The 26,804-nt window shown below is 29.0% G+C and overlaps 1 protein-coding gene across 6 annotated transcripts in view; it reads left to right on the top strand.

Moving 5' to 3' along the window:
- LOC122713779 (MICOS complex subunit Mic60) overlaps positions 1-26,801 on the top strand; it is a 56,097-nt gene extending 29,296 nt beyond the window's left edge. For 4 of the 6 annotated variants that reach the window (XM_043934540.1, XM_043934539.1, XM_043934545.1 and 1 more), the window contains 4 exons: positions 6,365-6,523; positions 11,978-12,081; positions 13,366-13,553; positions 25,158-25,694. In XM_043934540.1, the coding sequence (XP_043790475.1) occupies positions 6,365-6,523; positions 11,978-12,081; positions 13,366-13,553; positions 25,158-25,419 (713 nt within the window). In that variant the 3' untranslated portion in view covers positions 25,420-25,694. Of the gene's footprint in view, positions 1-6,364; positions 6,524-11,977; positions 12,082-13,365; positions 13,554-25,157; positions 25,695-26,643 lie in introns of those variants that run through there. The other 2 variants (XM_043934543.1, XM_043934544.1) reach the window with 2 other exon arrangements.
- Positions 26,802-26,804: the final 3 nt, after the last annotated feature.

Here is a 26,804-nt window from a genome sequence, read left to right as displayed (position 1 = left end):
TGAAAAACGAGGGGAGGATATAAAGATGAAGCAAAAAACAAAAAACAAAAAAAAAAGAAAATAGAACGAATAGAATCTCTCCCAAAGCTATTCTATAAGGGCAGCAATACCGAAATGGGGGTAAAGCATGACAGAAGCTTGATGGGTGGAAAATAACCCGACAAACAGGGGGTAGTAAAAAGGGAAAAGTAACAAAGGTGGAAAGACTGAAAGAAAGATGGTACGACTAAATTGGAAGACGGAAAGGTATGAATTGCGCGATAAGGGACCGAATATCAAAGATGCTCGAGATTCTTGGCTGTAACTGGCGAAAGGATCGAAACATTTCGAACGATGAATAGGGTGGAAAGAGGTGGAATTATGGAAATATTGTGCGAAGCACGTATCGAGGGGCATCCGACTCGAGCATCCACCTGTCGAAATTCAGAAAAGCTTCGAGGCGTGTGAAGCGTCCGCAGGGGTAATCCCTCGTCGATTTGACTACGGTTTCTAACGCGCACCACCCTCATAAACAATGAACACTGCAACGACAGGCTTTTACCCTTGAAACGATCGTGTCTCGTTGATGGACGACGAGGTGTTGCAGTCGAGTAAATGCAGTTATATCAATAGAGAACATAGTAATAATAGTAAGAAGAATTAATTTAAATGTAATAGTAAGGAAATAATTTAAATGTGACAAAGATTAGAAATTATTATGAAAATGAAGTACTTACTTCTTGGTTAAAGAAAATAAAGAAGAGTGACAGAAATTGTACAAAGATGAATATTCAATTTGAGGGTAATTTTTTTTTTCTTTTCAGAAAAATTCTACAAGTTTTAAAGTTTAAAATTTATTATATTTTCAGGTAATAATAATAAAATTAATAATAAAAAAACATGACACTTTGACAGTTTTCCTAATCTCATATTTGATATTTGCTATTCTTCTTGATCCTAAATCTCTGACGATTTTCCAAAATCACATTTGGAATACGTCATAATAGAATTTACTCGTACTTTCGATTACTTTCGATCCGAAACCGCGATATTAATTCACGTAAAAAGACTTGTTCCTTGCTCTCCTGTCGCCAACAAAATTTTCCACCCCTTTCAATGCATCCATACAAAGCATAAAATTTCAAGAAATACGAAATACATCAACACGAGCAAGCTATTTATAAAAGAAAGAATCCTCTTACCTGCTCTCTTAATTGTAAGAATAGAAAAGTATAAGAGTTTCGAAACGATAGCCAAATAGAAATTTTTGAATGGGGGTGTAGAACCTTAGAACATTTTCATTTTGTTTTTGTCTCACTCGCGCGTCACCCAATTTCTCAATTTAGCATCCTTGAAACTAGGAAATCGATGGATGACGTTGGAGCAAACTTTCGAAAATGAGGAAGAATTAGGTTAATCCGAGGACAGAAGAGTTCGAAAGAGAATGTTTCGAATTGCTTTCGAGGCGGGATGGCATCTCGAATCGTTCCAAATCCCTGATAACATCCGCATAATTACGTAATCTCGCCCTTTTTACGGAACGGCTCTCGAAGGCTGGTGGTTTTTCGTTTGGCTGTTCCACTCGAATGGGCTCGTGCTCGCTCGGGCGGGAGGAATAACCAGCGCCCAGCGGCGACATATCCAGAGAAAACAGATTCAAAAATCGTTCCAGCCGGTGATTCTTGTTTAGGGGAGGGCAGCCATCTTTTTATCATAATCGGGTTACGACCGAGTTCTCCGCCCCCTTCTTCCCGATTTTATACGATGTTTGTACATGTTTGACGGACGATATATTTTCTCACGAATTTTTGATTTGTTTTTGCGAACGAGAGCTCTCGTTTCGGCTGAACGATTATTTGAAAAATGACAAATGTTTTATATATGTATATATATTTCGAATCACGGTGTGTATTCGCGTGATTCACTCGAATGAAATTTCACTCAATTGTCCCGTAACTGTCTACGGAACAGTCTCTATAATAAAAGCAAGATCAAGTAGTAAAAGAGCGACCTTAAACGGATCACTAAGTTTCTTTCTGGGTGGAAAGAATACGTTTAATTTCGTTGGGATAATAAAAGATGTAACGCGTCGACGAGAGATATCGTGGAACGAGCAGACTAGGGGAGTCGCAGTTGATAGAAATGAAAACGATAAGGGTTGGTTCATGGTGGTAATAAAAAAAGAGAGAGAGAGAAATATTTCACTCGAGCATTCAAAGAAGGAAAAACAGTTGGAAGGTGGTTTATGAAGTATTATTAATCTTTTGATCATTATAAAGTATTCATTTATTTATTTATTTATTTTTTGACAAATGTTTAATTGCTCGAAGAAAATAGAATGATTTATGTTATTGTGTTATACAAAATTATTTTAAAAGAAAATTAGATAATTATTTTAGAAGAAAATTTTCATATAAAGAAGTTGGAAGATGGTTTATGGAGTATCATTTAATTTTTTAAAAAATATTTAATTGCTCGAAGAAAATAGAATGATTTATGTTATTGTGTTATACAAAATTGGATAATTATTTTAGAAGAAAATTTTCATATATTAATAGATTTAATCATTTTTATTTTTTATTTTGTTTGTTTATACATATAATACATTATTTTGTTCTTACATTTATAAATATATTTTTTAGATTAAAATATGACATTAAAAAAAATCGACAACGCAGAACTCTGGAACTTTAATTTGCTTGACAAAATTATCCTTACTTGTAATTCAAAATTAATTTGATTTTCAGAATCTTCAAAATTTCCAATTTTCGTAATTCCAAAGTTTCAAATTTTACTTTAAAAAAAGGAACGAGTTGAACAATCAACGAGAGATTTCGTAGTGTGTGTCATTTTCGAAAAACAATTTGTACACGATTGGCGCGATTTCGTAGTGTGCATTCGAGATGGAGGGTAGCGACCTGTGAAATTCGGCCGTCTAATTTAATTTACCCCGTGCAATTTTTCGATCATCCGTGAATCCCCTGGGGACACATCGCGAAACAATCGCGCGAAACACGCTTCATTCTCTGACCAACGTTTAAAAAGTTCGCACAAACAATCGCCGTGAACTCGTGTAAAGTATCGATACGGATTCCAATTAAAATCCGATTAAAATCGGTTAAAATTTTTTTATCTTTATTATCCGTCGATAAATAGGCAATCTATGTAATCGATCGATGAATTTAATCGTTACAATCGAAGCGAAGAGACGAAATCGTCAATGAGAATTTGTTTAATTTGTAAAAAAATTAAATGAAAAAGATCTATCTTGTCAGTGATCATTGATATTATTCGATCACGAGATTAATTTCAAATTATACGATTATAAATCGACGAATTGTCAACCGTATATTTATCCTCTTAATTTTCCAACAAGGAAAAAAAAAAAGGAAAAACATCAAAAGAATATTTATTCTCCCGAATTTTAATCAGAAACTTCGAAATTCCATACCTCTGATTCGATGAACTGCAAAATCGACCAATCGTGCAAGCTGTTTTACCGGTCAAGCCTATCGTTAATGTCGGCCACGAAGAAAAACGAGATCTATCTGGATCAAGTGCTCTTGTACCAGGTTGATTTATTATACGCGTCAATCTTCGAATAACTTCGAAGTAACCCCGTTTCCAAACGCGAAATGCCTTCAACCTCCCCCTTTCGACAACCATGCCATCTTTTCGAGACGCGATATTCAGGCGATCGAATCACGATTGAAAGAGAGAGAGAGAGATTCATCGATCTTTTCGCGGTCGATCGTGACCTTGTGCTCGAGAAATTCAATTCGAAGGGAGAGAGGGATCGATCATTGGATTTTTTTGGAAGGTAAAAAGAAAAGTTGTTTTGGATTCTTTTTTTTTATATAAATGTTTTAAATTTTAAAAGTTTTTCAATTAGATATCTTTTTTTAATATTTAGAATTTATTTATTTTACATTATTATTGAGAAGTTTTGGATTATTTTTTTTTTCATCTTATCCTTCCAGTTTAAAAATTTTTAATCTTCATTCGATTCAAAATTTGATATATAATGAAATACACGTATAATGAAATACTTTTTACACCGTCAATCGAAATAGGCTAGGATAGTTTAATTATTTTTGTTATTAATGGACGACGATATATGATACGCAGGGAACGAAGATAAAATTTTCAATTAAAAGTCGATTCTATCATACGAATTAAAAATTGATTCTGGCTATCGAATGTCCAACTATCGAGTTTCATAAGCGAAGCTTTAATCACTGAAGTAATTAAACCAGCAACGAGAGGGTTAAATTAATTATTCATGATCTCGGTCAAACAGTCTTGATTGACCAATCTATTTGATATTTTATACGCGTTCCATTTTCTTCTTCTCCCCTATAGCCGAAATGATAAATTTCGGTAAAACTAGGTTAAAAGAAAAATATTTAATCTTAACTTCTTTTCTTTGATCTGTTACAAGAAAATTTTATTTATTATTTTAAACGATTAAAATTTTTCGAAAATATTTTACAAATGTTCTGTCAAAAATCCATGAAACATAATTTTTACAAATTTTTATAATTCATCAAATTTACTTTAAAATACCATAAACAAATATTCCAAACTATTCATTATAGAAAAAAAAAAAAAACTCTTTAAAATATTTTGATCAAAAATTCGTCGAATATTTACAAAAAAATTCTTCCATTTTTAAGACTTTAACGCGTTTCCTCTTCCCACTTCATTTTCCCATAAAACCGATCGTCAAACTCTTCGAGCAAATCGCGCAAGAGGATCTATAACGAAACGATTTCCATCCAGTTTTCGAAGCTCAAAGTTTGGATTATATCCCCGAAGGTTACGAGAATCGAGTTATTGTATCGAGAGACGAACTTGCCCCGTTATTTATTTCGCTTCGATTCCTGCTTTATACCCTTTTCTTGATTTATGGGCCAAACGTTTCCTTATTTTTCCACTAACGTCGGCTGCGCCGTCAGTAGCACCGGCTGAGGATGATGTTACGTTGCTCTCTATCATCGAAATCCTATTCTCCTCCTCCACAAAATGATGGCACGATTTCAAGCTAATGTGTAAAATGATTTAATTGTGATTCAATTATTATATAAACAGATATTTTTTTCTTTTAATATTTTATCTTATTTTTATTAGATTTTCAAGTGATTGAGGTAATATGATAGACAGGTATAATTTAGATTTGTCAGAAAATGTATTTTATAAAAATGATTCGATGATATTTTATTTTATTTTGTGAGCAATATAACAAGCAATTTTTTTTTTTTTTTTGTACGAGAATAGAAGCTAGTCAGTATTTGGAGCAGAAATAGTTTGTTTCACGGTTATCTTGGCAAAAGAGAAAAAAATAGAAAGAAAAATAGAAAGTTTATATATATTAATCAACTCGATCAATATTCAATTAAAACAGATGTAATATTGAAATCTTTATTATTTTTTATCTATCCTATCTTCCCCCTATTATTTATATATTTTTCAAAAATATTATTTCAAACTGTTCAAAATTACTTATCGCCAAAAATGTACTTCATTCACTCGCTCGATCGCCACTTGGCAGCGCCACTCACGACGACGTCCATGTTTGCCTCTTATCACCCCAAAAATCTTCATTTTACATACTCGTCGCGACATCTCGACGTAGTCTCTTGTCGCGCAACTTCGGAAGACATTATACTTCAGAGGATATTACGTTTGAAAAGCTGTCGACTAAAAAGCTCGACGCCCGTTAAAAGGCACATCGAATCAGTCGCTTTCCAGCTAAAATTTCCGGCCTCTTTAAACGATATATATATCTATATATATGTATATATATATCCATAAACTCTTTTCGATGTTTCTTCCATATTCGATGCGTGTCTCACTTTGGTCGAAATCTTTGGCGAGGCTTCTTTGAGACTCCATTATTTAACGATCCTCTGATCTTTCCTTTGGAAGAACCATGGATAAGAAATGGATGAGCGAGAAGTCGAACGCTTTTAGACGAGAATCTATTTTACTCCGTGTAGTGCATTTCTTTTCAAAAGGAAAAATTCTTGAATGAAATTTCGAAGATAGATCGTTAAACGATAGAAAGATATTATATATCTCACAAATAAATTGAATTACATTGTGAATCATACTTGGACGAATTTATATATAAAACCGATCTTCTCGGAAATAGAATCTTCGTTTTAAGAAAATTTATCCAATTATTGCCATCGTTATGCATTTATTCGTATATCATTATTTTTACTCGAGATGGAAATTGTTCCAGCGAAAAAAGGAAACTTTGATGAACACTTATCGATCGAGTTTTCACGCTCGTGTGCCAATAAAAGTCGACGATTTTTTTTTTTTTTTTTTATTCGTTATTTTCTTTTTTTAAACTGTTCCTTCCTTATATCGGTTCCAGCTCGCATGGAGGAAGAAAAGGATGCAACGAACGCTCAGATTCTTTGGTCAGCTTGCACAGCTTTGGCGCGTGCTATTAAATCAGGGCCACCAGGCGCACCTATAGAGAAAATTGTGAGGCCCTTGGAATCGGAGATCAAGGCCGTCTGCAAGGCAGCACGTAAGTGTATTCAATTTAAATTCAATTTGTGAAATAATGATTACTAGCATTTTATGATCGATATTTTGTAATTTTTCAAATAATAATTTTAATATGATACATTGAGGAAATTACCATAGATAATAAATTAATTTTATTGGATAAAAAAATTTGTTCAGATTTGAATGAAAATCAAAGGAAAGGAAAGGGTAGTACAAAATTGAAAAATTATTCGTAGGATAATGTTAGGAAGGAGAAAAGAAAAGAAATTTGATATTTCGATTTTTCGTTGAATTGTTTTAATTGTAATTAAGAATTTAATTAATTAAAAATTTAATTGTAAAATTGATGAAAAATTATTCGTAGGATAATGTTAGGAAGGAGAAAAGAAAAAGAAATTTGATATTTCGATTTTTCGTTGAATTGCTTTAATTTCTAACTTATCGTTACAAAACAAAATAGAGAAAATATTTTACACACGAATCTGGCACGCGATTTCTCGTGTATTATCATTAACCGATGCATAATAATACGTACAACATCGTTGCTTTAACTCAGATTATCGAATTCCAACGAATATTATTATCCTTTTGCATTCTTGTTAAACCGGAATTAAAATGGTGAAACAGATAATTGGAGTAATTAAGGTATTATCAATTTAAATGGTAATTATTCTTATACATAAGAGATTGTAATTCTATTTATACTCGACAATTGATTACAAAAATATTGGATCAAGTTACGAATTCATTACATTTAATAATAAATTGTATTGTTCTTATATTCGTTCATTAATCAAGTTATTTGAAACTATTTTATTAAATCTTTTTTATTTAAGTTATTTAATTGACCTGAAGTATTTTCTGAAATGTTTATCCTTATTTTCAGTTGTTAATTAACTTCAAATTATTTTGCCTTTTATTTATTTATTTTTCTAGACTTAAAGAATTTTCTTTGAATTCCACGTAATCTTTCAATGAAATTTTGTAACATATAATGGATATTATAATCCTTTTCCTTCTATGTGCAATATTATAAAAAAATCAACTCTCAAAGATAGAGTGAAATATAAAATTTTAGGACAGCATCATATTGTAAAAAATATTTTCAGATAAAATATGAAAGAAGAAGGATAAAGCTGAAACTTTAAGGGTTGATTTCACCCTCTCAAAGAGATCTTCCATTAAAAAAAAGAAAAAGAAGAAAAGAATTATTCATACAATGCTGTACATATTTTCACTTCAAAATTAGTATGCAAAAACATTCATGTTACTTGTATATTACTCGTTCAATCCTTTCTTTTCTAAAACAGAAAACAATTAATATCCATAAATTGGACGAAACAACAGCAATGCAAGTCTCGTTCATTCCTTTTCGATAATTCTTTCCTTCTTAACAAAACAGAACACGTTCGAAGAAACAACCCCTTCGACCAAGGGTCGCATTAATATTTCCACTTGTACGACGATTATATTTTTCTATATTTTATCGTCCTGTTTGAAACGGTTTGAAAAATCGTATCTTTTTAATTTCGCGTCCTGAAGGGTGGAAAAGGGGTGGAAGATTTACGACTTAATCGAGGGTTGAAACGCAGCATAAACGCTTTGCTCGGCTCGTGTCCACGTGTTGGTCGCATTAATTATGCGACCTCGTGATCGGTTAATTGCGAAAGGCATTGGATGGATCATTTATCATTCTGTATTTAATGTTTTTTTTTTGTTTTTAAGAGGAAAAAATTAGAATCGTTTAGATATTGCATTATAATAGAGATTATTTTAGAGATTAATTAATATTATAATGGTGTATAAAAGAATTTTTTTAATTATTGTAGTTGGTTTAATACAATATTTTACAATTGATAATATTTGTTGGATATGGATATGATTATTAGTTTTAGCTTGGAGAAAATTATTGATATTGGGAACTTAGAGAGTAAATAAAAAGATATTAAATGAGAATTTTTTTTTTTTGTAAAAAAAAAGATGCAAAAAATGTGACAAAAGAGAATTTGTCAATTAAATAATAAGTTGTATTTATAATTATAAATTATAGAATTAAATTGGTAGAATTTTGTAAAATTTAATATAATTTATTTTTTAATATATTTCAAACGTATAATTTTTAACTTTTCCAAATTATATTTGAAATTATATCTATAATAATAGAAAAGAGTTGCACAGATTTTATAAATGATATTTTTCTATCATAAAAATAATAATTGAACTTTACTCTCTGATATATCAGGGAAGACTGAAATTTTAATATTTTATCTTATTTTGTTATTTTATTTATTTATTTTTTTTTTTTTTCTTAATTGGAAATTTTAATCGAGGTTATTTCACTGAAAAGTTAGAAAGGATGGATTGAGATGGAGTTTGTGATGAATTGTTGAGGATTATTGGGAATAAATTGTGCAGAAATTTTGACGGATTTTATTTGCACGTGCACTTTAGTAAATTGATTCTGATGGCAATGCTGGATTAAAAATTGTATTCCTTTCATTTTATTTATTTATTTTTTTATTTTATTTTATTTTATAACTTATTATTCAATGGACAATTTGTAATTTGGAAAACAGAAATTTATACATGATTATACCACTGAAGATTCTTTATTGTCAATTTAATATCGTAGTTAATTTTCCTCTTTCAATGAGGCTCTTCGATAATGCATTTAATTATTAATTCTAATGAGTTTAAATGATAAATGAACAATGATTAGTCATTAATGAAAATTAATTTCTCCGTACTAATTTCTCGATTATATTATGTGTATTATGTATTTTTAACTAATAATCAATTTCATTTAGAAAATTATTAAAATAGAACCGCATATTAAAATTAGTGAAAAAAAAATTTATTTAACTAACCAATAATTATTCCAAGAATTATGATATTTTAAACGTTCGTAAATCAAAATTACAATAAAATATCCAATGAACGCGTATTTTTCGAAATTACCCACAAAATTTCCAAATTTGACAGTCTCACGAGTCGTAAATTTGTCACGAATGTATTACCAGACATTCGAACGCAGCCCACGAAGATTTATGCAATGATTAAACGTCCACGTGAAATAATAACGCGTTAAAATTACCATGAAATCGTCCGAAACCTCTGATCTCGCCATTTCCACGCTGTTATCGTCGACAATTAACCAGCAATTATTATCCTTAGAGATATTATTTTAACATTCGAGACGATAAAATTGAATTTCAGCCTCGAAACTTATCCCAATTTTGTTCTTATTTTCTTTTATTTTGATTTCTATTTTTTAATATCCTCTCTCATTTCTTTCTTTTTCTCTCTCTCTTTTTTTTTTTAAAGCATGGATCCAATAGATTTGTAATAGAGATATTTTTTCTTTATTTTTTCTTCATCTTTTTTTTTTTTTTATTTTTAATCTTTGAAATAAAACGCGTAAATACAATTACTACTTGTTCTCGAAATCCAATGAATATTCGTCCGGATGGTAATGTCGCGAAAATTCATTAACCAAATTAAATAGCTGACTGGCTTATGGAAAAATCTGCTCGTTCGGTTAAATCGAATTGTCGATAAAGTAGAATGGTTTGAAATTGGTTCAAAATTATTGAAAGGTAATATTGTGTTATAAATTATCGAGAGATTTTAAAAATTTATTTTGATATATAATTTTTTATACGTGACTTTTTTTTTTTATTAGTGAATTTCAAAATTTTGCAATTTTTGAAGAACCAATTTGTTTTAATTATACAATTATTCGATAAAGTATTTATAAAAAAATCTCTAAACCAATTAGAATAAAATAAATTACTATTAACAGTTAATTTAATCTAATATACAATTATTATTATTAACATTATTATTTTTATATTTTTTTTCCTGTCTGGTAAAAGATAAAAAGAAGATTAATTTAATATAGTATAAAATTGTCTTAAATTTTTCTTGGGAGGCAATTGCTGCAAATTCAACTACTTACCAAAACCAAAACGAAATATATCTAGAAAAGATCTAATCTCATTTAAATATTTTAATGGCAAAAATCAATGTGTTATAAACACATATTAAAAAAAAAAAAGAAAGAAAGAAAGAAAAATTCAATCAGCATTATATATTTATAATATATAATACAAAACATTAAATATAACAGTTACTTACTTCTTTCTATATGATCGCAATATATCGCGTAGCGGAATGGAAGGAGAGACACAAGTTCACCGCAGCGCCGATATTACAGGACACGTATCCCAACCGAACGAATAAATTTTAGGCACGGTCCTCGGAAAAGGTGAGGCTCGAACTTCACCACTCGGCCCATTTATCACCGAGTTTCCGGGCCGAGGAGAATTTTCAACAAAATTGCAAAGTAATGTATTTCCACCGAAGTAACGGCATCTGGTGTGTAATGCGATTTGTTGAAAAAGGAGTGGTGGGGGGGGGGGAGGAGTAGGTTATGGAGGGGATATAGAGGATTGCGTTAACTCGATGTTAATCAATTTTCCACTGGGAATTTCGCTCTCGTTAAATAACGACGATAATATCGCTCTCTTTCAACGGTTAATCCCTCCCCTCTTTCTCCCCTTCCCTCCCTTCCCCCGTTTCTGTTAATTACACGAATAAACCGGCTTAATTCGCCAATATCCTTTTAATCTCGACCATTTTAGGGTAAACATTCAGAAAAAGAGGGGGTTATTAATCGATTGAAATTTTTAATTCGACCGATTAATTAATTCACTATTTGGAAATTGATATAATTAAAATAATAATTTAATTTCTTTTTTTTTAAATTCTCTAATCTTTTAAATCTGATTAATTTATCCAGTTTAGTTTTGAGAAGGGTAGAGGAATACGGTTTCGTTCGGATTTTAATAGTAAGATACTCTTTTTTCATTGTAAATGGTAAAGTTTAGTTTGGAAAGTAGTGACCTTTAATATTTAGCACGAAGGGTAGGTTTTTATTTTTTAATAGAATATAAATTGTGGAGTTTGAATCTTCGAAATTGAAGGTGGGATTAAAAAATTTTGAAATTCAAATTGATAGTTTTTAACGGGAACATTTTTGTCCAACCTTTTTACGAAATTTCATTCATCAAGTTAATAATGATGCACATATCCTGATTACTATACAATATAAAAATATATTCTCTGAAAAAATATACTGATAATCGAGACAGAAAAAAAAAAGGAAATGAAGAATTTCAAATTTTTAATTAATATTAATTAACGAACTTTTAACTTTTAAAGGAATAAAAAAGGATATAATTTTAATTACATCGACTAATCGCTGTTTACTTTTGGCAAAAAAAAAAAAAAAAAAAAAAAACAGAAAAATATATAGAGTAAAAATATACAGAGTAAATTAAAAATATATATAGAATAAATAATTTTAAATTTCAATCATCGAGAACAATTTTTTTGACAAAAAAAAATAAAGAAGAGAGAGACATTATCCTGGAAAATTCGTTAATAGCTTTCTTCTTTTTGTTTTCCTTAGCGAAAGAAGATCCTCTGGTGATGGCTGCTATTAAAGGCATTCCTGTGGAAGCTGCGAAGAGGGGAGTATTCCCGGAGGACATTCTTCGTGAAAGGTTCCTCAAGGTAAGGGTTTTACATTGACCAATCCTACGTCATGAACGTCATCACAAAAGCATCTAAAAATATTTATCATTATTTACTGTACCTCTTTGAAAAAAAATTTTTTTTTTTCACCATTCTTCTCTATTCCTCAAGTTTTTCCCTCAAGTTTTTAGAAATATTAAGTGTCACGCGCGAAGATTGAAAATTTTTCATCGCACCTTTTAGAAATTTTTTATAGTCTTGAAGCTTCATCATCCATATTTCACTGCTTCGATAAATCGTGTAAATATCTGTAAATATTTATCAGTCTCTACAGTTGGAATTTTTTACATCCTTTCCTCAAAATCCTTCCTTCGAGGAGGAGTACTCTTCTTCGAGGAAAGTTGCTCGAAATTTTCATCTCTGTCCCTTTTCGAATTTTTCTCAATCGTTTCTTAAAGCTTTTATCCTTTATATTTCATTTTTTGGAAAATGTAAAATTATACCGTGTAAAAAGTATTATGTATTTGTCACTTTCGTTCCTTATTTTATTATTTTTAAAATTTTTAGCAAGATCTTTAAATAATTTTATTTCTTTGAACATTATAATTAATAATTAATTTCACAGCCAAGAAATTTTTATACTTGGAAAGCAGTTTCACTATTCTTTTTATGAAGTTTTTTATCCTTTAACATTTACTCTTTAAACATTTATAAAAGATTATACAAATCTTCAATCTAATATTTCTCATCCTCATCTCTTTCTCAGATTTTTCTTCTTAAATTTCAAATCTTTCTTATTTTTATCCCAACTCTTAATCTCTGCTATTTTATTATTTTTATCTTAATTTAAAAGAGATTTTCACTCCTTTGAATATTATTATTAACCATTTCACGACCAAAAATTCTCCATTTTGAATGGAGAATATTCTCCACTTTTCTTAAAAGTTCTTACAATATAAATAATATTAATAATTTAATTAATTTAAAAGAATTCCGTTCTGAAAATTCATTATATTTAATTATAATACTCTTTTTTGAAAATCTTTTTTGCAAACATTTTTATTCCTTCCAATTATTATTATTAATCAATCAAAAGATTTTCATTTGTCCATCTTGGAAAAAAGTTCATTATTCTCTTCAAATTCTTTACATTCCTTTGTTTCCACCATCTTGCTAATAAAACAAAATCGAAAAGGAATTGAACTCGAGCAAAGTTTTTTTTTATTTCGCGAAATTTTCGTTCGCCCATAGGATTATAAACTTTACTGCAAAGTGTTATTCGAATGGCGAGTGAGAATTTACGAAGTGGAAACTGGGTTTCAGGTGGAACAAGTGGCCAGACGATTGGCCATGGTGCCCGAGGAGGGCGCAGCACTGCCTGTTTATTTGCTAAGTTATCTTCAGAGCTATTTGATGTTCAAGGATGTCTGTCCCATCTCTCGTTCAGAACTCGAGGACAAACCTTTCGATGTGGAGGATCTTAATACATTCGATATACTCAATCGAGCCAGGTAAGTGCCCCTTTAATTCTGTTTTAGAATCTTATATATTTTTTTTTTTTACTTTAAACGAGTAATTTATTGCATATATTGTGTCACATATGAATGTATCGTGACATATTTCGATTATTAACATTCATTTATTTTTCATACATAATAAATATTTTATTATTATATATTTTATATATTTATTAATATTATTTATTAATTTATTAATTTATTAATTTACTATTTATTAATTTATATATTTATTGTTATTATTATATTTTATATATATATTATTTATAAAAATTCTATTTAACAACACTCTAAAAATTTTTTACTCTCATAAAATTCAAAATTTATCAATATAGTTGTAATTCTGCATAAATTGATTATTATTATAACTTGAAAAATAATCCAATTTTAACGAAAATTAAACAAGGAAAAAAATAATAAAAATTCTTACAAAATTCAAAATTTATCAATATATTTGTAATTCCGCATAAATTAATTATTATTATAACTTGAGAAATAATCCAATCTTAATGAAAATTAAACAAGGAAAAAAATAATAAAAATTCTCACAAAATTCAAAATTTATCAATATTTATAATTCTGCATAAATTGATTATTATTTAATTTGAGAAATAATCCAATCTTAACGAAAATTAAACAAGAAAAAAAGAATAATAAAAATTCTCACAAAAATCACGATGCGCTGCGTGTCGAAAGTGATTTGGAAAATCGGGTCGTGTCTGCTAATTAGTTGATGAAAGGGTTGCTTTCTGGAAGGAACGAGCAGCCAAAACAGGAAAATTAATTTTCCGCCCTATGTTCGGATTCAAACAGCTCGTTTATCGAAACCACGTTGTTTCTTATGGAAGAGACTTGATGACGGTATTGTCGTCGATCCTTTGTTATTCGACACGTTCCAGGTTTTGTTACATCTTTCGACATTCACCGCATCCTGTGTGGCTGGAAATGTCGACAATCGATGGTAGAACGCATATCCTGATTTTTCACCTTTATTTTCTTTTTTCTATGACAGAATTTTTTGTAGTTGCTATATAGATAATTCGATTTTTTATAAGCTTATGATGATTTTAATTTTTCGTTTCGAGGAAACTTTGTAGAAATAAATAATTTTTGGAGAAAAAGAAATTAAGCAGAGAGAGAATTAAAAAAATGGTGAAATTTATATATAATAATTTTGTATATATTGTATAGATGTAATTATTTGTAAAAAAAAAAAAAATAAATAAATAAGTTTAATCTAATCTAAACAATGAATGATAAAAATAAATTTCTATAAAGATTAGAGTAAAAGCTGTAATGAAAGAATTATGATGAAGATATAATGAAGATATAAATATAAGATATAATAAGAAATAATGAAGATATAAATGTAATTTAGTTTAAAAACTTAAATTTAGTATTTTATTCTGAAATTGAAATTATTCTGAAATTGAAAATGAAATTCTGAAATTAGTTGAAAAGAAATGATAAAATTTCAAAAATACATTTGAATTTATTAACAATAACTTCAATTTTCATCTATATTCCATATTTTATATAATAAAATAACTATCCAAAGTCTTCTCTCTATATAAAATATAGAATATAAATTAAATCAACATATCTTGAAAATTAATAATTCCACAATAATATTTTTACAAACAAAATTCTCACCAACAATTCCCTCCATTGCTTCATTTTTTGTTTCCTTTCTTTCAATTATTTGATCAGAATCCTTATCCAAACTTCTGAATCAAATTCCCTCAGAGGGAAATTTTTCATTTCCATCAAACGAACCCTAATTAATCACAAAACCAGATCAATCCGACGATTTTCTATTTCTCGCAGAATTCCCTCCACTAATTATACCAGAAAGAAAGAAAAAAGAGGGAAAAGAAATCGTGAACTTTTTTATAATCGATCCTCAAATGATCGAGACTTCATCTTTCTTCCTCGACGATTTCTTTTTTCACTTCAACATTAAGACTCGTCATATTAAATGCATGCAGAGTGAATTTAAACGAGAGTTTTTTCCAAATAATTTTTTAACTTATCGAAATTTCGGTGAACGGTGCAAGCTTTGAATAAATGGATGATGATACGTAATTGCGAACCTGGCCTCCACTATTTTTTTTTTTTTAATTTTATGGTGCGTATGAATATGGAGGGTGGAAGAGGAGGGTAGTTATTTACCCTGTATCGTTTATTTTTTTGATTTTAAATAAATTTTCCTCAAGTAAAAAAAAAAAAAAAAAATTATATCTCTGCTCTTATTTTTACGAATTATGAATTCTAAATTGTGTTTTTGAACGCGTGTAATAATTTATTAATAAATTAAGATATAATTAAATACAAGTGAGATTAGATTTCTTATCGTTTTTAATAATTTATAATTCGATACTATGAAACGTAAAACTGTGGGAAAAGATGTCTTATATGTGCAAACTTTTTATTGTGATTATTGTATATTATTTTTTCCAGTATTTACTTTAATTTCTCTAATGAAAAAGATAAGAAAGGAAAATTGTTGAAATTTTTATTTATATAAAAATTACAATATATTTACCATTTTCCAAACGAAAATCCTTCCATATTGAAAAAAAAATTAATAAAATTAATTAATACATTTTAATTGATATATTTTTTTTGAGGGGAGACATTTTCTTAAATAGTTAATATTTATTTGCTCCACACTCATAATCGATATACTCCACCAGAATATATCTGTAACACTCTATAAACCACACAGTGAACATTAAAAAAATAAAAGCAAAGATGTTAAAAAATTCACGAATTCCAGAATCGTGACATTCCTTCCAGAAGGAATGGAAAGAGAGATGGTATTAAAAAAATGCAAATGCATCCAACTGAAATATCTATTTGCAGAGGCTGTGAATTTACGCGTATTGCGTCGAAAAAAAAAATACATAAAGCATGCATAAAAAAGTGGACGGATAAAACGTGGCCGCAAAATATGCATATCATAGATACGTTTCAACGAGCGATGAAAAAGAAGCTGCGTTAAAATTTGGACCCACGCCACTAGCGTCGAGACTACTACATCCGCGTTCGAAGGGAGGGGGAGGGGGTGGGAAAAATATGGCCGCGCAAATATGCGAGTTTCTGTGTGCACGCTGTTACAAATTCCACGAAATTTTCGCACATGGTGAAAAACAGGCAAATTCAGCGCCCGGAATTACTAGTGAAGTAATTAAGGGGTTGTTGGCTGGATTAAAGAAGAATGAAGGTTGGGGATGAGCTTGTGTTATGAGAGTTAGAATTTGAAGCCTTGGAGGGTTGATTGGATGATGGATGGTTAAGGTGTAAAATATTGGGGTATTTTTATTTTTTTCTTGTTCAGGATGTGTGGTAAGTGGTAAGAGATTTTTTTTTTTTATCTTATGTGTATTTGTTTTTTGAGATTGAAATTTAGTCTTAAGGGATTGATTAGGAATAAATTGAATTATTGAAAATGGGTTATTTTTATAATTATTTTTTATAATTATCAATAGAATTAGAAATTTCAATTGGTTGATCGAGAATTAATTGAATTATAAAGATGTTAGAATTATTTTTAATCATTTTTTAAGAGAATTGGAAATTAAATTTTGAGATAAAATTAGATGATAAATGGTTTTGTATAAATGTGGTAGAATTTAGGTTATAGGAGGTGATTAGATGAATGAATGGGTAATTAAGATAAGATATGGGATAAAATTCATTTTATGTTCCTTTTCTTTCTCTATAATGTCATTTTTTAATTTTAGGATGTAATATAATTTTAAGAAAGAGCTGAATTATTATTTATTAAGATTAAAATTTGATTTTGGATATTGATCAGAAATAAATTGGAATATTGGAAATTTTTATTTTAATACATTTAGGAATGGACTATATTCATTATGATTATATAATAATTAAATCTTGCAATAAGAAGAATCTTTTTTCTTTTCTTAATTAGTGTATTTTGTATATATAATTTATGATGGCATCTAATTATAATAGTAACTCATTTTTAATTAGAATTAAAAAATAGATTTATATCTTGGACTTGATTGGATGATAAATGATTGTGAATAAAAATGATAATTAGTTTCATTGTGAATTTAGAAACTTTAAACTTTAAGAGTTGAATAGATGATAGATGGTTTTGGATAAATTAAGGTTCAAAATATGGAGATAGAGTCAGATTTATGCTTTCTTTCCTTTACAGTTTCATAACTTTTTCATTTAAACTATATTTAATTACTTTTAACAAAGAGGAAGAAATTTTTTTAATACATCTGTTTATTTTAAAACTTGAGAGTTAATCGAAAACGAATTGAAACATTGAAGTGGATCATTTTTAATTATTTTCAATATTTTCAATTTTTATAATTCTATTATGATACTCGAGCAAGTTTTTCTTCATTTTATTTTCTTCTCTTCAAAGGAGTTTGATCGATAATTGAAAAGATTAAGATCCACGTATAAATAATCTTATGGATTATAAAATCACTCTCCATTGAGGAGACAAGGCAACGTGAAGCTCGATAACGCCAATTTCTCGGTTAAATTCTTGCAAACAATGGGATCATAAATCATGGCCGCATGGCTGACAGAGTCTCATACTTAGGATCATAATTGGAACGTCGATGAACCCAATTAAGAAGAATCGTGAATCCCAGCTTTTCTACTCCATCATAATCCGTCCCTTGTTACCTGTAATTTAAAAAACTAATTTATCCACGTTTAGGAAAAATTACTCCCATTATAATTTATTTAATTAATCCTTTTAATTCAATCTTCACGAAATTTCGTCAAAAATCAATCAATAAATAATTCGTGTTAAATTTATAAAAGTGTTAAATTAATTTTAGTAAAAAATAATCAAAAAGTATTCAAAAAAAAAAAAAAATTAAATTTGCTCCCGATCGACAATCCTCTTCGCAGCATTTATCCTTTTGTGTTTCGTTAGATCATCTCGAAATTGTCCAGTCCATTATACAAAAGTAGGCTGATTAAAATTCGTTCGAGCTGTTTCGTTTTTAAAGTCCTGCGTTCCTCCACGCTTTTGTCTCCGTGTTGCTGTAAATTGGCTCGTGTTTGTATGAATATTGCGATGTGGAAATAACGAAGAATGGTTTGATTGTTTCTTTCCATGAGTTGACATTGCTTTTGGTTTCGTTTAGAATTTTTCTCGTCGTATTTTTTTTTTTTTTTTTTTTTTTTCATTTTTTCTACCTTTTTTTTTAATTTTGGCCTCCATTGTGTAGATTTTGTTTTGTAATATTGAGATACGAGTGAGAATATTTTTAGCACGATCGCTTTTGAAAGCATTATTTTAATAGAATTGGGGAAAATTGGTGGTTTCAGTAGTACAACACCGCGCTACGTCAGCCGCTTCTATATTGCTTATTTCTACACTGCTTGAAAGCTTTCTTTAGATTTTTGGTAGGTGTGCATTTAATTTTCATGCCCGATAGAATTGATTTTCGCATCGTTGAACGAATATTTTTCGTAAAAAATAAATTTTTCTGCAGCTCTGTTGCAAGATATCATTGGTTCAATTATTTTGAAAATAATTTTTTTCGTTTCCTTTTGAAAATAAATTATTAAAAATATAATTTTCTAATTACAGAATTGGGAATAACAAATTTGTAAAAAAATTACGGGAATGTTACATTTTATTTTCTTTGAAAATTATTTTCTTTTAAATTTCAAAATTTGGTATTGTTTAAATTATTTGTTAAAATTGTTAAAATTATTTCTGTCTATATATAATGATATATGAAATAAAAATTGCAGATACATGTAATTATATAAAATTATATAAAAATTATATAAGGGAGCGAAATATAAAAGTGAAAAAATATATAATAAACGTTGTTCTTTTCAAGATATGTAATATACAAGAAAGCATGGGAAAGTATTTTTCCAAAGTTTTTCAGGGAAAAAACGAATGTTCCAGAAATCTTCGCGGAGACACTTTAAGTTTTCTACGAGAAACATTTGTATCGCGAAGAGTTTTCTACGGATTTGTCCCAACTTCCGCTTCTTGTTGGAGGAAGTTTCTATGTTGACTCTTCGTAAAAGGCAGGTCCAAGAATTGGAAGATTCTTAGCAATTTCCTTCTTTTATTTCTCTCAAAGAGAAATTAATATGAATAACCGTTTAATTAAATGTTAATTACGAATTATTATTATTCTTCGTTCAAAACATTGATAATATATTTACATTTTAATCGTTTTATTATAAAAATGTAAATATTATTTAACCTCCTGATATGAAAAATTTATAAAACAATAGAAATATTTGAGAAACATTTTTGAATCAAACAAAACTTAATTATATATTATTATTATTATTATTTTTTAATTTAACAAATTTTTTTCTTGTCACTTAATAATATAAAAACAAATAGAATGATCATAAATCAGATCTACTATTCTCTTCTAAACGCCAAGAGGAAAAGTGAGAAAGAGCGAAACTCTTCATTCGCCATTTTAAATACTTTGCTAATTTTAATTTCATCGAATCGTTTGGCACAAAGCTAAATCAAATTTATAGCAAATATCACGAAATTTTAATTTCACTTTTAAATTCCACGATTCCACTTTGGAAAATTATTTGAACTGTATCGTTGAGATTTTAATTTTCTCGATCAAGGGGATGATTATTTCGATTATAAACGATTATAAGAATAAATTAGCATAAATTATTATAAGAGATGTTACTTTCTCCCTTTCCTTCAAGATATATAACGATAAATTTTAAATTATAATTTTTTTTTTTTCTTTTAAGAAATAAAATTACGAATAATCTAATTTGAAAGTACTATTAAAATAGGATTTCATCATTTTTCTAAAAGCCATTTGTAGAAAAATTACATTGAAGTCTTCCATAAAAACATCGCTAGCAGAACTAGGTATCGATAAAAAAGAGTGGCCATCGAATATTAAAGTTTAATATTGAAGGGGAGCATCCGGTCACGTCCCTAGTAACCCTCTCTGTGGACCACATTACACTTCCGGTTAAAACATTCATTTACCATCTTTTTATCTCGTATGGAGTGTCTATCTTTAACGAAAATACAAAAATATTTCGTAGAAAACATTGTATCCGATCTGCCTTATTGATCAATAAATCTTTGTTGCAAGAATAATAGTATAAATAATAAATAATAAAATTAATATAAATATTTATCGTGCCATTCCTAATTTCTTATTGAAGATAAAATAAAATAAAATTATTCTAATTCTAACAATAAAAGATATTCCATGCAATATTTCGCTAATTTTTATCATTTTTCGATTATCTTTCCATTCTACGCATTGTTATAGAAATGATAATTAAATCGAAAAATACCGAAATATTTAAAATCATTCAAAAGACACAGCCCACATTTTTTTGCATTGCAACTTTTCCCTCCAGAATATATAGTCCTCCACGATTATATCAACATAACTCCAGTTCTCACCAATAGAGGGATGTTTCCTGAAAAACATTGCCCGTAATATTTTATATCGATGTGAAAGGATTGAAAGCGGGCACCTTGTATAACGGCCGCATATTTTATTTCCCTTCGTGTCGTGTGTAACATATGTCTGTGTGGGTGTGTGTTTGTGTATGTGTGGGGGCGTTTCACGAGCAGCAGCCGGTTTACACGCGGTGGTATTCGCGCTTCGTGTTCACGGTCGATCACGTACGTTGTAGCATGATGGCGGAAGAAAGGGAGGTTGAGCAAGGAATCTGGAACTTTTACAATCAAATTGAAAAACTTTGATTGTTGAATTTGCTACTATCGATGTTTTTCAACTTGTCGAGGTTAAAAATTTCGGTCGAATGAATAATGGAATTTTTTTTTTTTTTTTTAAATTATATCTATCAAGAAGCAAGCATACAGTTTTTATTTCCTTTATCTACGAATTCTTCTCCTTTTCTCGCATCGTTTCTTCGTGGCCATTGCACGAATGGAACGTAACAGATTTCCGTTCCATTTCGAAGTTCCTGCACTCGCCTATAAACTGCAGGATTCTAATTAAAACTCGGGATTTAGCGTTTCTCTCTGTCTTTGCAACTGACGTGAGTGAGGACTTCGTGTTAGAATTGGGTCCCCAAACATCTTTTTTTTTTTTTTTTTTCTTTCTCTATTTTCAATCCTTTCGAGATAGATTTTGCTTTCTCAATTAATAGAAAGCGATCGAATTATTATATTAATCCAATAATTTTCAATATTTTTAAATTGTATTTATTGTATTTTATATATAAAATTAAATATCGTTTGTACCTTTAATTTGAAACATCGATCTGAATTTTATTTTTCCAGAGAAGTTTAGAGAAGATTCTTCTTCTTTGGAACTCATAACACGAAGTGGGACGTGTCTATAAAATAAAAGTGTAGTAACAATTTAAATATATCGCACAGTATTTTATCCCCTTATCGTCAGAACAACTTTAATTAATGTTCTGAATGTGAGTTTAGAGCTTTGTAATTCAGCATGGACCACAATTTTCTAGCAAATGAAGGTATAATTTAAACCTCTCTCTGGCCATTCTTGTGGCTGTACGAAGTTGCCTTCTAGTTTTACTATTATTAAGGCAAATGAGGATTCTTTTTTTTTTCTGCGTTTAACTTAATTTCACTTAACAAGTTACTCAAAGTTTTAATTACCTGTAGCATAATATATATCCAAATATTTCTCCATAGTTGAAATAGTGTCTGAAATTCATCATTTTGGTATCATTCCAAAGTTAATCTTAATATGAATTATGAATAATTGAAAATTTAAATCTGATTTCAAAATTGAATGTTCACTTATTAGAATGATAAATAGTTGAATATAAAATTATATAAAGCAAAGATAATTATTTGTCACTTATATATCATATTACTTGAATACTTTTTTTTGATTAATTTGTAACAAAATTTTGAAAGAATTATGAATATTACATTAAATTTTAAATTATAATTCTTCATTTTAATTCTTTTATTAATTCAATCCCAGATACAATTTCCAGATGGACTTTTGCATTAAAAAAGGAAAAAGTCCAATGTGTTTGTTTACAAATCATCCAGTCTCAAGGGATGAAGGAGCAATCTCTTCGTAATGATTTTTAATCAAGTCTTTAGACTCGCAGAATCTAATTAGAAGATTGCCTCGTCTAATTTCTCCTCCTTTGTTCTTCTCCCTTGATATGGATATGTGCGATGAAAAAAGAAAAAGGGGAAAAAAGGAGGAAGAATGGAGAGGCATGTTTTTTGTATTCGCGCTTCTTGCTCAAACGAGATTGAAATTTCTTTGATGCTTGTTCAGCAAACAAGTGAAATATTCTTTGAGAATACGTCGCACGCATTTTAGAGAAAGCGAATTTCTCTTCTCGAATGTCGCGAATCGATCATGGCTCTGTTTTAGAGGGGGTTGAATTTAATTGCAATTTTTTATTGAATAATTTTATTAATGTGTTATAATTTATTCTAATTTTTGTATTAATACATTCAATGTAATTCTTCTCTTTATTTTTTTTTTTATCTTTTTTTATCTTAATTAAAATGTATCATAGGATTTCTTCTTTCATACTTGAAATTCATTGAAATAATATTATTCTTATAAAAATAAATTGCACAAAACAAATTTAAATATCAACATACGTAACTTTAAATATTTATATTATAAAATATATTGCAAAAATTGATTCTTGTATCAATCAACGTACAATAAATATCTCAAATATAAATCTCTAAGTAATATTTTACACTTGCAACATTAAAATGGAAAAAATAATATTTATAATCAAATAAATTTACTCCATTATAAAATGAATGCATTGTGCATTAAAATACATTTAAAATTCAAACAATGCTTATAATTCCCACAAATTCCATTTTCAAGCAAATTTTTCAATTTATCCTTGAATAACTCGAAATATTTATATCTTATTTCGATTAACGTGATTCTTAGTCACAAAAAAAACAACCCTCTTTCTTCAACCCTATTCCAATCCCTTCCCCATTGTTGAAATTCCACCGAAAACCTCATTAATTAATTCACACTCCGAGCCACAGAATCGACGAATCCCTCCTTCATTTTTATAATAACGTCGTCCACGACAAAACAACCACTTCCCCTCCTTCTCTCCCCTTCCTCGATTTCATCAGAGAGCGACAATTAATCGATACGCTTCGAGAAGTTCGTTCGATCGACGACACGGCCATTACATTAACCCCTGGCCTGGAAAACGGCTCCACGAGGAAAAAAGTTTTCATGGGTGGATCTACGACCGATCTACGACTCCCCCCACCCCCAACTCGCTTGAATTTAAATCGTTATAATCACTTTTTAACTAATCGCTTTTTCGCAAAGAGGATTTTTTTTTGTTGTTATATTGAATTCTTTATAGGGGATGAAGGAATATTTTTTGTATAATAACAATTTTAATTAATTTTATTCGATAAATTGTCAAATTGGTGTTAATAAAGTGTGATCTTTTAGAAAAATTTATAATATTTAATTTCGTGGATTCTTCTTAAATTGAAAAAAAAAAAAAAAATAAATTTTTTTTTCCAGTAAAAATTTGGAGAATAATTTAATAAATTTTTGAAGAGTCGTACAATAAATGAAAAACGAATAGTGTAAAAAATTTTATAAAAATGTAATATTGCATGCAAGATAATCGAGTTTGTTTTTTTTTTTTTTTTTTTTGATAATTAATATGATTAATTAGCGGTTTAAAGAGGTTTGATAAATACTTTTGGAATTATTACAAGTCTTTCATAAGAGTATAGTTTATATATTCTTTAATTAAAAAATTCAAAATCCTTTTGACGTTATCAGTGTAATACTTGAAAAATTTATTAAATCGAATTACTTTTCAAATCTCTCTTCATTATTGAAAAAAAATTTTTTTCATTACTTTCAACAATATTTCCCCTCTCCCTCCCTTCTTTTAAGGATAAAGTAAAAAATAAACTAATCGAAAGCTAATCGAACCAATTATTTTGCAAGAATTTTCGGGAAATAGCAAATTTTTTGAGACGATTCCAATCCCCCACATTTTTATGTTTGTGCCTCGTTCGCTCCACAAATAATTTCAATGATCGTTTCCTGAAAGCACCCTCTATCGAGATTATCGAATATCAGGCTTCGATTTTCCACTGCTTTTTATCTTTTATTTTATTTCAACATTTTTTTCTTTTTTTTTTATTTTAGAGATGAAATTTAAATCATTAACGTATAAATTTAATAATAATTGTTGATAGATTTGATAAATGTAAAATTTTAAAATAGAATTTGTTCGAATAAAAAAAAAAACTTCTCTCATCGCAAATATAAATACATTTTATTTTTAAAGAATTCTTCTTCTCTTTTTATTTCAATAATCCAATCTAAATATTTTCTTCTCTCTATTAAAAAGGGATAATTTTTTCAAATAATAAAAATCTAAAATTCAAATCAATCGTATATATTCACAGTCTATTTTTCTTTTTTAATAAAATCTGTGAATACAAAATAATTTCATTCGTCGTCCGATACGAAATGGAGAAAAAGTTTTCTTTATATTCTAATAAAATAATGAAAACACGATGAAAATATATATTCCAATATCTCTTATTGACAAATTCCTCGATTTCTGTTCCAGGTATTGGCTGGATCGTGGCGACTTCAAAATGACCCTTCGCTATATGAATCTTCTAAAGGGGGCGCCAAGATCGGTCGCCAAGGATTGGATGAACGAAACTAGAATCCTCCTCGAGACCCAACAAGTTGTGGAAACGCTGTTGGCGTATGCTGGTGCTATGGGCCTAATGTTCCTCGGCGCTGGAGATTCGAAGGTCAGTCGAAACGATTACAACAACAACAACAACAACAACAACAACAACAAAAATAAAACAAAGAATTGAACGACAAGAATATCAAAAGACACTACCTAGTAAACAAATTTTTGTATAGTTCACATTATAGTATCCCTTAAAAGAACCGCGAACAATATTTTCACCTCTTCTTGTGTAAAAAAAAAAAAACTCGTTCTCTCGATAATATTTTGAAAAGAAAAAAAAAAGGAAAAAAAAGAAATGGAGAAATTTCAAACTGTCAAGGTGAGGACCCAAAAAATGTATTTTTGATTGTTTATAATAATTGGAAAGTAATATTAAATATACTGGATTGTTCAACAGAATTTCTCGATTTAGTTATTTATAACTTCCGGTTGAACCTTGCTTCCGGCTCGTGAACGAAAGATTCGAAATATTCTTTCGAAGGGTATTCGTGTAGCTTTTTTTTTTTTTTGTGGATGAAACGCTATCGTTCAAAAGTTTGGAAGCAATCTTAGTAATTTTGCACTGAAATATCAAAATTTATTTAGAGGTGAAATTAAAATGATTTAACACTCGTTCGAAATTTTCTTATCTATCTTATTATTCAACAAATTTTGGATTTTTATTCAAAGTATCTTATTGCTTCCAAACTTTTAAACGATAGCGTGTAAATTTTTTGGAATAGTGTAAATGGGATCGTATCGTCGCATAAAAATCACCAAGATTAGTGATTGTTATTTTTTTATCTTCTCTCATAATTTACGATCTCTGCACGATCCAAGAATCATTAAAAAAAAAAAAAATTTTTTTTTCTTTGTATTAACCCTTTTAGTGGTGTGTAAATATCTCGTAAACATTAACTCTTGTTCCATATAAATCGAATTCATTCGTATCCGATCGAGTTATGTATTTAAACAAATTGTTCCTCAAATCTTTCACAGTAATCTCGATTTGAAGAATGTTTGAAGATATCGTGATGAATTTTTTCAGATTTTATTATTCCTTAAAAAAGAAAATCCTTTAGCCAGATAAAAAATACGAATATGGGACACAAATGAACCAAATTTATTAACAATAAGAGTTAATCTTAATAATGATTAAAAAGCAAAAAAAGAAATAAAAAAAAAGTCTCTTCGACAAATATGAGACGAAAAGAAAAAGAACAGAAAATTATGTAAAATAATCCATGATAAAAGTAAAAAAAAGAAAGAAATATTAAGATAAATCATAAAGCCATTACTCACCACTAGAAGGGTTAACCATCCTCTTCTTGCAGCGTTAACAGCATGATCCACAATTTTTTGGTTGCAGTAGCAAAAAGAATAAAGCGGTAAAACCGACACAAATTGAACCCGACTTTCACCGGCCAGAATGCTCTCGTCCCTTCGTGAAATCTCGCGTCGACAAAAACCGAAAAAAAACCGGCCACAAAAAGCGAATGCAGTGAGAAATAAAAAAAAAAAAAAAAAGAA

This window comes from Apis laboriosa, unplaced genomic scaffold (genome assembly GCF_014066325.1).
Source record: "Apis laboriosa isolate Shangri-la unplaced genomic scaffold, ASM1406632v1 scaffold26_cov146, whole genome shotgun sequence".
In the NCBI taxonomy this organism is placed as follows: domain Eukaryota; kingdom Metazoa; phylum Arthropoda; class Insecta; order Hymenoptera; family Apidae; genus Apis; species Apis laboriosa.
The sequence above is the reverse complement of the archived record's forward strand: the minus strand, read 5'-3'. Positions and strand labels throughout refer to the sequence as shown.